This window comes from Taudactylus pleione, unplaced genomic scaffold, assembly GCF_031769625.1.
Source record: "Taudactylus pleione unplaced genomic scaffold, aTauple2 ptg000486l, whole genome shotgun sequence".
NCBI classification, from domain to species: domain Eukaryota; kingdom Metazoa; phylum Chordata; class Amphibia; order Anura; family Myobatrachidae; genus Taudactylus; species Taudactylus pleione.
The window spans coordinates 1,517,447-1,533,217 of NW_028284888.1; the positions used below are offsets into that span (position 1 = coordinate 1,517,447).

At 44.8% G+C, this 15,771-nt stretch overlaps 1 protein-coding gene across 2 annotated transcripts in view; it reads left to right on the forward strand.

Annotated features, from left to right (window-relative positions):
- The first annotated feature begins 496 nt into the window (after positions 1-496).
- Positions 497-15,771, forward strand: part of ZDBF2 (zinc finger DBF-type containing 2) — a 46,181-nt gene continuing 30,906 nt past the window's right edge. Inside the window, exons 1-4 of one of the 2 annotated variants that reach the window (XM_088449483.1) lie at positions 497-615; positions 9,357-9,459; positions 12,785-12,836; positions 14,552-14,603. In XM_088449483.1, coding sequence (XP_088305609.1) covers positions 12,785-12,836; positions 14,552-14,603 — 104 coding nt within the window. In that variant the 5' untranslated portion in view covers positions 497-615; positions 9,357-9,459. The remainder of the gene's footprint in view (positions 616-9,356; positions 9,460-12,784; positions 12,837-14,551; positions 14,604-15,771) is intronic. The other variant, XM_088449484.1, reaches the window with a different exon arrangement.

A 15,771-nucleotide genomic window follows, 5' to 3' on the forward strand; every position in this document is an offset into this window, starting at 1 on the left:
TGTCAGGGCTGCAGGGAGCTGCTGTCGGGGCACATGGGGCTGCTGTAGGGGCTGCAGGGAGCTGCTGTAGGGGCTGCATGGAGCTGCTGTAGGGGCTGCTGTAGGGGCTGCAGGGAGCTGCTGTCGGGGCTGTAGGGAGATGCTGTAGGGGCACATGGAGCTGCTGTCAGGGCTGCATGGAGCTGCTGTAGGGGCACATGGAGCTGCTGTCAGGGCACATGGAGCTGCTGTTGGGGCACAGGGAGCTGCTGTCGGGGCACATGGAGCTGCTGTGAGGGCTGCAGGGAGCTGCTGTCGGGGCTACAGGAGGCCAGGGCAGAGCCTTCCAGCCACCCCCAGCATCACCTCCTGGCAGCACCAGTGCCCCTGCCAGGCTATAGGGTGACCTAGCAGAGCATGTTGGACCTGACCCGCTGCCCATTCTGTCCTGCTGCCTGGAGGACCGCCCGTTTCCCGTCTATCCAGCCGCAGCAGCTCTCTATGGTGCCTGTGCGGGTATTCCGGAAGCGGAAGTGAGCCACGCCGGAAGCAGATGGAAACCCTGGGAAAAGTAGTAGCGGCAGCCAGGCCCGGGAACCGGACACTCCGGGGACAGCGCTCTCTGCGTTACTGAGGGTGAGACTGGGAGAGACACAGCCCACCGGGCCCGGCAGGAGGCCTCTCATTACTAACAGCCCGGGGCAGGGGAGGGTGTGTGTGTTATACAGGGGGAGGGGTGTGTATGTGTTATACAGGGGTGTGTGTGTGTGTATGTGTTATACAGGGGTGTGTGTGTGTGTATGTGTTATACAGGGGGTGTGTGTGTGTTATACAGGGGGAGGGGTGTGTATGTGTTATACAGGGGGGGGTGTGTGTATGTGTTATACAGGGGTGTGTGTGTTATACAGGGGGAGGGGTGTGTATGTGTTATACAGGGGTGTGTGTGTGTATGTGTTATACAGGGGGTGTGTGTGTGTGTTATACAGGGGGAGGGGTGTGTGTATGTGTTATACAGGGGGAGGGGTGTGTATGTGTTATACAGGGGTGTGTGTGTGTATGTGTTATACAGGGGGTGTGTGTGTGTGTGTTATACAGGTCGAGGGGTGTGTGTGTTATACAGGGGGAGGGGTGTGTGTATGTGTTATACAGGGGGTGTGTGTGTGTTATACAGGGGGAGGGGTGTGTGTATGTGTTATACAGGGGTGTGTGTGTTATACAGGGGTGTGTGTGTTATACAGGGGTGTGTGTGTTATACAGGGGGAGGGGTGTGTATGTGTTATACAGGGGGAGGGGTGTGTATGTGTTATACAGGGGGAGGGGTGTGTATGTGTTATACAGGGGTGTGTGTGTGTATGTGTTATACAGGGGTGTGTGTGTGTATGTGTTATACAGGGGTGTGTGTGTATGTGTTATACAGGGGTGTGTGTGTATGTGTTATACAGGGGTGTGTGTGTGTGTTATACAGGGAGTGTGTGTGTGTGTTATACAGGGGCTGTGTGTGTGTTATACAGGGTGTGTGTGTTATACAGGGGGAGGGGTGTATGTGTTATACAGGGGTGTGTTTGTATGTGTTATACAGGGTGTGTGTGTGTGTGTTATACAGGGAGTGTGTGTGTTATACAGGGAGTGTGTGTGTGTGTTATACAGGGGCTGTGTGTGTGTTATACAGGGGCTGTGTGTGTGTTATACAGGGGCTGTGTGTGTGTTATACAGAGGGTGTGTGTGTTATACAGGGGTGTGTGTGTGTGTTATACAGGGGTGTGTGTGTGTGTTATACAGGGGTGTGTGTGTGTGTTATACAGGGGGTGTGTGTGTGTGTTATACAGGGGGTGTGTGTGTGTTATACAGGGAGTGTGTGTGTTATACAGGGGGTGTGTGTATGTGTAATACAGGGTGGGTGTTATACAGGGGGGGTGTGTATGTGTTTGTATCAGACAGGGTGGGGAGGTGTATGTGTTTGTATCAGACAGGGGTGTGTGTATATGTGTGTATGTATATATGTATGTATATATATATATATATATATATATATATATATATATATATATATATATATATAGAGAGAGAGATATGATAGCAGCCATGTATCTGCCCCTGTGTATACACGCTGGTCCCTGTGCACGGTGCTGGGTATTGCAGGTAACCACTTTCTATGTTGCAGAGTTTCCCTAGTGTATTGTGTCGGGGTGACCTGTTGCATCTTGTGCATGGGGACCTCAGGTAATGGTGATATCTCCGGGTCATGTAGACACCGATTATGGGAGGGGGCTGTGGACACATTTATTATCATTATTCTCTATGTGGCGCCACAAAGAGTCAGCTGCGCTTTACAAAGTACATGACCAGAAACTGTATGAACCAAACCAGAAAAAAAGTGACGTACGGTACAGAACATAACAGGATATGACTTATAAACATGGCTGCAGCGGCCGTCATAGTACCCAAATGAGCAGCCAGGCGGTAGAGCCCAAAGCTTAGGTGCCGTTGTAGGCAGTGGGCAGTAAATTATGATATAAGCGATGGGTGGGCACCAGCAGGGGGCACGGCGGACCAATGATTGATTGGCAATCACTCCATTACCTCCCACCCTTTGTTTTAAGTATCCCAGGCTACCGCAAAGTTTAATTCCAGCTCTCCCTGGCTGTTATATTTGTCTCAGTCCTTATTTCCACTATTCCATAGACCAGAGGTTCCCAAACACGGTCCTCAAGGCTCCCCAACAGTTCCGGTATTAGGGATATCCATGGTTGAGCACAGGTGTTTAAATCAGATTGACTGAGGTGCTAATTAAGTCACCTGTGCTCAACCATGGATATCTCTAACACTTGAACTGTTGGGGAGACTTGAGGACCGCGTTTGGGAACCTCTGATATAGGCCAAAGTAATCTACATCTTGGATTATACCATAAATAGTAATCCTGAGGTTTTAAGCAGTCTGGAAGACTGAGCAAGTACAAATGCACACATTCCCATACTTGCATGTATAAGCCATGTGAATGTACGTGTCATTTCTAGGGCGCCGTTCTGCATCTAACAACCCATACGGGGCAGACCTTAGTGCTACAGTCACATGGTAATATGCTTGTTACTTCCTGTATTTTGAATTTTTTTTCCCCCCTGTTTTTATTTTGGGTTATAGAGTCCAAATAATAATAAAAGTTTAACAGGTCTCCACCCAACATACAAAATTCTGGAAATAGCACTGAGCATTAGTAAATACTGTAAAAAGATGGACACTTTCCGGATAACAATTCCCAGAGATATATTCATAAGTGTTTCCTGCGAGACCTGGAAATTGTTATAATATAAACACTTTAATTAATCTTCATTAAAGCTTAAAATAATTTTCCTCATGTTAAAAATATAAATCTGTGTAATTGTGTTATACTTTGTATAGGGATTTTCATTAACAAACCGATTGGGTCATTGTACTTTACTGGCTGATGTGTTCAGTTGACAACTAGATTTTACAGGCAAGATGATATTACATGCAGGGCATTGATATTATATAGTTGGCCCATGTGAAATATTTAATTTTTAATCTCCAATTGCATCTACCCTGGATCCTTCACAATATCCTCAGTCCACATATGTGACTTACTGGCTCCTGACATCTACATTATATTGTTAATCTCTTGACTTTGTGTTAACCGTCCTTGATTATATCAACAATAATTAGCAGTTGGGTTGGTGAGGTCTAGCAGTGATCCGCTTGTGTGATGGGTTCATTTGACCATTAGGAAAATGCAATCTTGGACAACTACATACTGTAATTGTATGGTATTTATATGCTCCTGTATCAATAAGTGTTTCTATTCAATAATTTGTATTACCAAAAAAAAAAAAAAGACAAAATAAAAAAATTAAAACATAGTAAATGTGTGTGTTCATCTTTTTTTCATTACCGAATTAAATTGAAAGTATTTAAAATATTATTTATTGTGCTTGTGAATAAATATTTCTCGATTTTGTAAAAACCCAAAGGATCTGCCCAGTTAAGGCAGCTACCTGTAATATTCTGGCTCTTTAAGTAATATGTCGAGGGCCAGCATCCCTTGTAATAAATACAAGCACACAATCCCTACAGGAGTGGTAACTACGCATACAATTGATGGATCTGATACAATAACATTTGTGTCCTCACAGCTGTTTTCCTGAGGGGTCTGACTCTTCACTGTCCTACAAATACCGCAGAAAGGTTCCTATAGAAGTCGCTTCTATAGGCATTTTCTGCCGATGACTTGGATTGCTTTATGACGTCTTTGTTAATATATATTCCACAGCTGAGGCCAGCAGCGCTACACAATGTTTGCTTTCCCTGTTGGAAACATATTAAGAAGACGACATCCTTGGGGAAAGTGGATTTAATTTTGTAATAAAAATGTTGCTTCCCAGCTGTAGTACGCCCGTCCCTTCCCGCTGGGAGCGATAGATTGTGTAATAGCAGCAGCTGTGGAGGGTTACACGTTGTTTACGTTTTGAACACGTGTGCGCTATCATTGCGCTTTTCATTCACGTGCCAGTGCCTGAAAAGCCTGTTTACAAATATGCTGAATGTTTTCATATGGTCGCGTTCCCACCATTGTATTCCAAGCCATATTTAACATTTTAGAACACAGAAAACGCATTAACAGTGCATCTCTAAAGGCCATTAGTTTTCATGGGTTTTTACCCATTTCCCAGCATGTGTTTTAATGAACATCTTTGTGGTCTTCTGTGTATTTATATATAATCTGTATATTAGATCGGTTCCCATGGCGAGCGGTTTTCATGTGTCATCACACAGTTACGAGTGGCCTAATCCCTGGCAGTATCTCTCATCCTTCCTAGTCGTGCAGGCACTGAGCCATCTCTGTGGCATATACAGTCAGGTGCATAAATATTGGGACATTGACAGAATTTTCATATTTTGGCCTCTATTCACCACCACAATGGCTTTCAAATGAAACAAACAAGATGTGGTTTAACTGCAGACTTTAAGATTTAATTTGAGGGTAATTACATCGAAATCAGGTGAACGGTGTAGGAATTACAACGGTTTCTATATGTGCCTCCCACTTTTTAAGGGGCCAAAAGTAATGGGACAAACTAAACAATCCTAAATCTAACTTTCACTTTTTAATACTGTGTTGCAAATCCTTTGCAGGCAATTACAGCCTGAAGTCTGGAACGCATAGACATCACCAGACGCTGGGTTTCATCCCTGGTGATGCTCTGCCAGGCCTCTACTGCAAATGTCTTCAGTTCCTGCTTGTTCTTGGGGCATTTCCCTTCAGTTTTGTCTTCATCAAGTGAAATGCATGCTCAATCGGATTCAGGTCAGGGGATTGACTTGGCCATTGCATAACATTCCTTAAAAAACTCTTTGGTTGCTTTTGCAGTATGCTTCGGGTCATTGTCCACCTGCACTGTGAAGCGCCGTCCAATGAGTTCTGCAGCATTTGACTGAATATGAGCATATAATATTGCCCAAAACACTTCAGAATTCATTCTGCTGCTTTTGTCAGCAGTCACATCATCAATAAATACAAGGGAACCAGTTCCATTGGCAGCCATACATGCCACGCCATGACACTGGTAGTAGTGGTATGTTTTGGATCATGAGCAGTTCCTTTCCTTCTCCATACTCTTCTCTTCCCATCACTCTGGTACAAGTTGATCTTTGTCTCATCTGTCCTTAGGATGTTGTTCCAGAACTGTAATGGCTTTTTTAGATGTTGTTTGGCAAACTCTAATCTGGTCTTCCTGTTTTTGTGGCTCACCAATGGTTTACATCTTGTGGTGAACCCTCTATATTCACTCTTGTGAAGTCTTCTCTTGATTGTTGACTTTGACACATATACATCTACCTCCTGGAGAGTGTTCTTGATTTGGCCAACTGTTGTGAAGAGGTTTTTCTTCACCCGGGAAATAATTCTTCTGTCATCCACCACAGTTGTTTTCCGTGGTCTTCCGGGTCTTTTGGTGTTGCTGAGCTCTCCGGTGCGTTCTTTCTTTTTAAGAATGTTCCAAACAGTTGATTTGGCCACACCTATTGTTTTTGCTATCTCTCTGATGGGTTTGTTTTGATTTTTCAGCCTAATGATGGCTTCACTGATAGTGACAGCTTTTTGGATCTCATATTGAGAGTCGACAGCAACTGATACCAAATGCAAATATCACACCTAGAATCAACTCCAGACCTTTTACCTGCTTAATTGATAATGAAATAACGAGGAAATAGCCCACACCTGTCCATGAAATAGCTTTTGAGTTGATAGTCCCATTACTTTTGGCCCCTTAAAAAGTGGGAGGCACATATAGAAACCGTTGTAATTCCTACACCGTTCACCTGATTTGGATGTAATTACCCTCAAATTAAATCTGAAAGTCTGCAGGTAAAGCACATCTTGTTTGTTTCATTTGAAAGCCATTGTGGTGGTGAATAGAGGCCAAAATATGAAAATTCTGTCAATGTCCCAATATTTATACACCTGACTGTAGTAGGTACGATGAGCTTGCACTCCTTTTGCCTGCCGTAGATCTCTGATATAGACGCAGCCATGGGATGATTGCTTTACAATAAGGGGGCAGTTTACTTGTATCGCCTACAGGGTCCTGAAAATCACTGGTGGCAATCGGTGGCAGTGCTGTGATAGCATTAATAGTGCCTCCTGTACTACGGAGGGTTAGGTTCTCCAGAGGCAATCCAGTTGGTGTGCACATGGTGTGGCCAGTGGTGTCAGTAACTTTAGGCCTCAGACCTTCACCCATAGCTACAGTGCTCACACCACATAACCTCAGTATCCCCATCCTTATACACAATGGCCTGGCACAGAAAACACACAGCCGTTCTTACTGCAATGTCTTTATATTTTCCCAGCATTTCTGTTTTACTTTATTGTGGCCTCTGTCTTCATTGTGTCTCTACTGATCTCCCACCACTCCCATACCTCCTACTGTATCTACTACATTGTATTTGCTCTGTTTGTCTTATAGCTGCCCCAAATGCCTGGTCTCCTCTGTGCCTGGTCTCTTCTGTGCCTGGTCTCTTCTGTGCCTTGGCTCTTTCCTCCCCCTCTTTGTCTCCCCTACTCTAACCCATGTCTCTTCTACCCTTTAATCTCCTACCAGTTTCTTCCAGGACTTATTGGGATCATCGGTCTGTATCCTTTTGTCCAGATACAATGCAATATATTGTATAGAGCTGTATTCTTCATATGAGCAAGTCCCAGGAGAGCTTTAACTCTTGTTGTTTTACTTAGGGTTTTTCCCCTAATCTGAGGGCATTTAATGAGGTATGATATTGTACTGAAAACCAATATGTTTCAAAGTTTTTGTTGACTGAAGTAATCTGTAATTGCTGGACGAATCCTAACAAGGGTTCCACTGAAGTTCATGGGCTGATTACTGGCTGATATTGTCTAGAACATATAATATCGCAGGCCAACATAATAGATACCTGTAACTGTGTAACACTGACCTCGTCATCTTCCCTCCTAGAGTCTCCAAACCTCCATCTATGTCGCCAGCAACACTGCCCTCCCCAGCCAGCGGTCCTCGCTTCCCGTCTCTCTTCAGACCCTGTTACTTCTACAATATCACAGGACTATGCGCTTTCTCACCACTGGCGGCACCATAACTCTCATCCACACTTCTAATTACCTCCCGCAGTGCAGCCTCCTCCTGTCTGGCCTCCATTGCATCGGCCTCTCCTTACTTGAGCGGTTCCTCAGTTTTTCTTCTATCAGGAACAAGGCTGTTCTTTCTGCCTTTATTTGTTGTGTCTTTTGGCCACTTACGTCTTTGTAATTACTGTATTAAACAGTGGTAATGATAGAACATTTGGTGTTGAGTGCAAATAACATTTAAATAACCTTTATAAGGTGGTGAGGAGTTTGGACTTTGTTGCTGATTTTGGGACTATTTTATTTAAGCTCTAGTTTAGTAATTTAATGGCGTCTCCTGCGTTCTGTAATTAAGCACCACTCCTAAAGGCGCTGACAGATGTGAATGTACCACAGAGGGGATTTGCACCACCGGCTGCATGCTCGTTCCTACAATCGTACCCCGCAGTCCATAGATCTGTTTGCATAAAGCACATTGCTACGTAAGGGATTATTGATCCCTACATTAAATGACAAGTCCTTACACCCCGATGTTACAGCGTGTGACTTGGCAGAGGTGGACGCTCATTATCTTTTTGTAACGACCACCTGTTTGGGCTTTTTCCTGTTAGAATATTTATCTGTAAACAAAGTGCATTGGAACTGGGTTAGGACTGGGTACACACCTCGGTGACACGATGTAACGATACATCGTATCGCCATTCACACTGCAGAATCCGCCATATGATGTGGTATATCGTTACATGTATCATCCCCTCTGATGTATAGCAGTTATGTGCATGCATCAGGATACATACTATACGATGGTCATTGCGATCCATCGCCCATTGCAAGATCGGCCATTATATAGTATAGTCAGTGTGTACCGAGCTTAAGGGCGGGCACATACCTTATAGCCCTGTGCCATCGGCAAACAGCTTAGAAACTGATGGAAAAATGCGGCAGAGACAGACACCAGTGATCCCTATGACAATTGATGGTGGCTGGTCACATCTAAGCACGGCCACGTCTCAAACAAGCTAAAAATTTTGCCTTTAATACATACATTTAATACATTTGGGCAGGAACGGAACGTATAGCTTACGACAGGAGTTCCAACACTTTTTCGAATCACGGCGCCCTGCAGTATCAGCGGTTTTTCCGCGGCACCCACCTGGGCCAAAAGTTTCTTATTGAGAAATTCAGCAATAATTAAATTAAGTAAATTGTGCTTATGTGTGTAACACTTAGGGGTCTAGTTACTAAGCAGTGTTAGGAGACAGAGTGAAAAGTGATAAGGTACCAGCCAATCAGCTCCTAACTGTCATTTTTCAAACAGCCTGTGACATGGCAGTTAGGAGCTGATTGGCTGGTACCTTAGTAAATAGACCCCTTAGGGTCAGTTGTGTGGTGGTCCACAGGCTGCACTTCTTTTTGTCCACATATGTTTTGATAGGCAAAACCAGTGCTAATGTACGCCAATCGCACTAACAATCACTGTATTTGGTACTGGACCACTAACCTGCACTGAGGCACCCCAGTATGGGAACCTCTGGCTTATGAGGAATTAATGACTTCTGTAAGCTCACTCAACAAGACGCGTTTGCTGCGAAGGAAAACACAATGCGATGCCCCTTTTATCTGTTATTTATTAGCTGTATTTGGTTTTGGTAAGTGATATTACTGCCATTACCCAGATGTAATAATAACCAGTGGTGGCTTCTCTTAGCGCTGTCTTGGTTCTGTGGGCAGAGAGACCCGTGTTACATTCCCTTCCTTTGTATGTCACAGATGTCCTTCAGAGGTGATGGTAGCGGCTGATGTACGTCACGTGCCAGACATCCATCGCAGCTAGCGACTGACGAGACACGTGCGCAGGAAGAATAATTAAAAGGTGGGTGCTCACATAAGAAGCCCTTCCCCAGTGGTAAAATGATCGCACTATCGTAGTAGCTGAGCTGATGACTAAGTTAGACATAACCATGTAATATAACACTTATAAACACGGATTCCTAAATACTTTCCCAAATATTGGGGACTCTAATTTGCTGCAATTATTCTTGTTATATATCAGTGGTTCCTAAACGTTCTTTTTCACGGCACCCCAATTACATTTGAAATTCAATCCCAAACTGCATTTCTTTTTCAGAGTAAATGTGCCTGTTTTTGTTCGCACCCCCCAAAGCAGGTGAAAAGGTTGGGAAAATCTGTATTTTAATGTAAAAATGTAAGGACTTCAGAAGCCCTTGAATCCTACCCCCCCCCCCCCCCCCCCCCCCCCCCTTCCTGAAGACTAATTAGACATTTGGAATTTTTTCAGTTAGCTTATTTGGGCCAGTAATATGTAATTTTTGGGGTGATAAATAAATGCCCTCAAATTGAGCTTTTTTAAGCATAAATATTGCACCCCAAATTTAATGAAAGTATTTATTTCAAAGAAAAATAATTGCCTTCTATAATTTTTTTTTTATTTTTTTATAAAGTTGCCTCAAATTACCCCAAAAGCATCTTTTATTTTCTATTTTTTTTGCATGTTCGTGTTTAATTCATTTGTAATTAAACGAAATTCTGCAGTTTTTTACATTTTGTTTTTATTTTAAAATGCACAAATCACCCATTTGACACGTTTTAAAAGCATACAATACTTTCCTTATGGCCGCTAATAGTCTTCTACCTGGTAACAAAGTTTTCACTTTTTTGGGGTCCAGGAAGGTCTCCCCACTTTTTCTTGCTATTTTGGCATTTCTAATTGAATTGTGCGTATCTCGGCTGCGCGCGTGAAGGCGAAGTGAGCGAATTATAAGCTGAAGTGAGAGTTTTTCGCCTATTGAAAACTCTCACCTAATTGAATTCCCCACTAGGGTGAGTTATGTGGTGGTGGTGGTCAGGACTGCACTGACCTGTCACCCTTAGGGTCAGCTATGTGGTGGTGGTGGTCGTCAGGACTGTCACCCTTAGGGTCAGCTATGTGGTGGTGGTGGTCAGGACTTCACTGACCTGTCACCCTTCGGGTCAGCTATGTCGTGGTGGTGGTCAGGACTTCACTGACCCGTCACCCTTAGGGTTAGCTATGTGCTGGTGGTGGTCAGGACTTTACTGACCTGTCACCCTTAGGGTTAGCTATGTGGTGGTCAGGACTGCACTGACCTGTCACCCTTAGGGTCAGCTATGTGGTGGTGGTGGTCAGCACTGACCCGTCACCCTTAGGGTCATCTATGTGGTGGTCAGGACTGCACTGACCTGTCACCCTTTGGGTCAGCTATGTGGTGGTGGTCAGGACTGCACTGACCTGTCACCCTTAGGGTCAGCTATGTGGTGGTGGTGGTCGTCAGGACTGTCACCCTTAGGGTCAGCTATGTGGTGGTGGTGGTCAGGACTTCACTGACCTGTCACCCTTCGGGTCAGCTATGTCGTGGTGGTGGTCAGGACTTCACTGACCCGTCACCCTTAGGGTTAGCTATGTGCTGGTGGTGGTCAGGACTTTACTGACCTGTCACCCTTAGGGTTAGCTATGTGGTGGTCAGGACTGCACTGACCTGTCACCCTTAGGGTCAGCTATGTGGTGGTGGTGGTCAGCACTGACCCGTCACCCTTAGGGTCATCTATGTGGTGGTCAGGACTGCACTGACCTGTCACCCTTTGGGTCAGCTATGTGGTGGTGGTCAGGACTGCACTGACCTGTCACCCTTAGGGTCAGCTATGTGGTGGTGGTGGTCGTCAGGACTGTCACCCTTAGGGTCAGCTATGTGGTGGTGGTGGTCAGGACTTCAGTGACCTGTCACCCTTCGGGTCAGCTATGTCGTGGTGGTGGTCAGGACTTCACTGACCCGTCACCCTTAGGGTCAGCTATGTGCTGGTGGTGGTCAGGACTTTACTGACCTGTCACCCTTAGGGTTAGCTATGTGGTGGTCAGGACTGCACTGACCTGTCACCCTTAGGGTCAGCTATGTGGTGGTGGTGGTCAGCACTGACCCGTCACCCTTAGGGTCATCTATGTGGTGGTCAGGACTGCACTGACCTGTCACCCTTTGGGTCAGCTATGTCGTGGTGGTAGTCAGGACTGCACTGACCTGTTACCCTTAGGGTCAGCTATGTGGTGGTGGTGGTCAGGACTTCACTGACCTGTCACCCTTAGGGTCAGCTATGTGGTGGTCAGGACTGCACTGACCTGTCACCCTTAGGGTCAGCTATGTGGTGGTCAGGACTGCACTTTCCTGCCACCCTTAGGGTCAGCTATGTGGTGGTGGTCAGGACTGCACTGACCTGTCACCCTTAGGGTCAGCTATGTGGTGGTGGTCAGGACTGCACTGACCTGTCACCTTTAGGGTCAGCTATGTGGTGGTCAGGACTGCACTGACCTGTCACCCTTAGGGTCAGCTATGTGGTGGTCAGGACTGCACTGACCTGTCACCCAAAGGGTCAGCTATGTGGTGGTCAGGACTGCACTGTCCTGTCACCCTTACGGTCAGCTATGTGGTGGTGGTGGTCAGGACTTCACTGACCCGTCACCCTTAGGGTCAGCTATGTGGTGGTCAGGACTGCACTGACCTGTCACCCTTAGGGTCATCTATGTGGTGGTAGTCAGGACTGCACTGACCTGTCTCCCTTAGGGTCAGCTATGGGTCAGCTATGTGGTGGTGGTGGTCAGGACTGCACTGACCCGTCACCCTTAGGGTCAGCTATGTGGTGGTGGTCAGGACTTCACATGGATCCGTGTGTGTGTAGTGTTGGAGGGTCTCCAGTCTCATACAGAAGAGCTCTGTTTTGAACACTGTCATCTATAATTGAAAGCAAAGCCAGGAAGAATGACAATTTCTATATATTAAGGAGAATATATTGGCCTGTGGAAGGAACACTTTGAACGCCATCTATCATAGACCTGAGGAGGAGGAGTGGGGTGAGGGTGAGCAATATATTAATATAAAGGCTCCACTCCCACCACCAAAATCCTCTCACTTTTACTCCTAGACCTACTTAATATCTAATACATCTCTATATTACATAGGGTGCCGCTCTACCCCGAACATGGAATAATAGAGATTTATGTTCATTATGGTTTATTATTTATTCGTATTCTTACATTGTTTTAAATGGTTGTTCTTATTGTATTGAGTAAGAATAATATAGGAGCCTATACTATATATTGTGTGTTAGTACTTTGTTTTGTTTGATGAAATGTATTTCTTGATATCACATTTAAATGTGACATTTATTTCCAGATGTACGATGAGAAAAGGCCGTCTGAGGGAGGATCGTCTGCTTCAGTACAAGGTAACACAGTGGGAGACACTAAAAAGTTCTTCATATACGGTATTAGTATACAGCAAAGGGAATGATAGATGCTGCTTGTTCAGTAGTAACTTATGGCATGAACCAGAGATGTACGCTAATGCAAACATCGGTAGCATCGACGCGCGTCGGGCAGTCACAAATCTGACCTTCCACATACACTGCAGCTCTCCTGACACACTAAGAGCTCTCATGCTGCAAAAGCCATCACAATGGGTCATTTACACCCATGAAATGGCGTTTAACCGGTCAGACACGCCGGCGTTTGCGTCAGATGATCAGTACTTTCACATAATGTGGCAGTCGCTGAGGTCTAAGCTTTAACAGATTGCAGTGACCGGAGCCTCGTTATCCACACAAGCACGCCAGCAAAATAGCGCACGCCTCATTTCCTGGTCCGTTAACCTGAATCAGACGGCGCATGGTCATAAGAACACAGATAACGCTAAACCCGGGCGCTTCTAAAGAAATAATAAAATAAAAAGGATAATCTAACAATTGGGGAGCTGAAGCTCAAGTAAGTTTCAAACGGAGAGCAAACGGCTAAATGATAATTTAATGAATAATGTATTGAAATAAACACAATAAATAAACCAATATATGACTAAAAACAGAGTAAAATGTAGAAGAACATATGTGATAGAAAAATTGTACATAAATAAAGTCTGCTGACCCATAAACCCATAATATATGAAAGCAATGAGTCAGTAAAAAGAAGTGAATAGTAACAATTGGTGTTGTCAGAGGCAGCTAATCACAATTTAGTGTGATGACAATGTATTTAAATACCACTGAAAAAGTTGATACATGTATAACAATATGTCTGAAACCAAAGAAGCAGGAGCCGAATCCATCTTGTATACGTGTGACTACGAGGAACTTCTCACGCCGACTGTAATAGGTGAAGTGAAAACCTCCAGTATATGTGCTGAATAATTGGGGTACCTAATAGTCAGCCGATGTTTTATTCCATAAAAACAAGTGCCAATGTGGCCCACAGTACTTCCAAGGTGCCGGTGGCAAAAATGCGTAGTAAATTGTGCAGGTTTTATGTTAATGCAGTAGTGATTGTCACGCGGCCGTGGTGCCGGTAATCTTGATATTTATAGCACTGGTGTATGAAAGGCCGGCACTTGCTGCTACTAGTGTAATCCTGAAAATCAAGTGTCCATAAATCTCTTTGCCGGGCGTTTAATAGTGATACAGACAGGCTCCTTTTTTAATATACAAAAATATAAAATAGTCTGGAAACATGAAGCTCAATTGTCAGTAAATAACAGACCATGCAGTCTGGATTGCACAGTGCTAGCCATTATTAGTGTGAGGCTGGTAAAAATAAATATCAATAGTAATCTAAATATTTATAATATAGTTTATGGATTCTGATAATTGTTGAACATAGCGACAATAAAGCACATAAAATGGGGAACTGAATAAACTCTATTCAGAATCAATAACACAGAAATAAAGCTAAATAAATTGTACAGAGCTATGAACCCAAGTAAATAAGACTAGATGTGTATGTGGCTGAGACACCAACAACATGACCAGTAACAATGAGATACTCGTCGTATACAACAGGCAGGAATATGGCGCACAGTCGTACAGCTGCAATAGTAAAGGGGGGGATTGTGAGGGGGGGGGCTCCCTGTAATGCAAACCTGTATGACATAACTACATATCTGCTTCTCTTACAGATGGGGATAGGGAAGGCAAAACAAACTATGCTAAGATGGAGAGCGTCAGCAGGTAAGAGAGCGCGTTACATTGCCAAATCAATCGTCTTACGGTATTTCCACATAATACTCATACAGCGCTGGAGTACGGAACTCCGCAATTTCATGTACTGCTTGGGTGACGGGGTCGCAGTTCACTGGCCTGTCAGAGCATTCCAGATCGCACACATGGTGCCATGCAGTCATAGTCAGCAAATCACACAGGCTTCCGTAATCGCACACACAGTGCCATGCAGTCATAGTCAGCAAATCACACAGGCTTCCGTAATCACACACACAGTGCCATGCAGTCATAGTCAGCAAATCACACAGGCTTCCGTAAACGCACACACAGTGCCATGCAGTCATAGTCAGCAAATCACACAGGCTTCCGTAATCACACACACAGTGCCATGCAGTCATAGTCAGCAAATCACACAGGCTTCCGTAAACGCACACACAGTGCCATGCAGTCATAGTCAGCAAATCACACAGGCTTCCGTAATCGCACACAGTGCCATGCAGTCATAGTCAGCAAATCACACAGGCTTCCGTAATCACACACACAGTGCCATGCAGTCATAGTCAGCAAATCACACATGCTTCCGTAAACGCACACAGTGCCATGCAGTCATAGTCAGCAAATCACACAGGCTTCCGTAATCACACACACAGTGCCATGCAGTCATAGTCAGCAAGTCACACAGGCTTCCGTAATCGCACACATGGTGCCATGCAGTCATAGTCAGCAAATCACACAGGCTTCCGTAATCACACAAACAGTGCCATGCAGTCATAGTCAGCAAATCACACAGGCTTCCGTAATCGCACACACAGTGCCATGCAGTCATAGTCAGCAAATCACACAGGCTTCCGTAAGGCAGATAGTACTGATCTAGAACCTGAGTATGTCCTTGCAGCAATACAGAGGAGCATGCAATGGTCACATGACCTCTTCCGCTCCGGCAATGCTTATTATGGGCTCTATTTACTAAGCCTTGGATGGAGATAAAGTCTCTCAACCTGTCAGCTCCTAACTAATTTTTCAACACAGCCTGTGACATGGCAGTTAGGAGCCGATTGGTTGGGACTTCTATCTCCGTTCACTTTATCACCATCCAAAGCTTAGTAAATAGACCCCCCCCCCTTATGAACCACCGCTGACATTACCTGTCACAAGATTTCATATGCAGGAAGGTAAA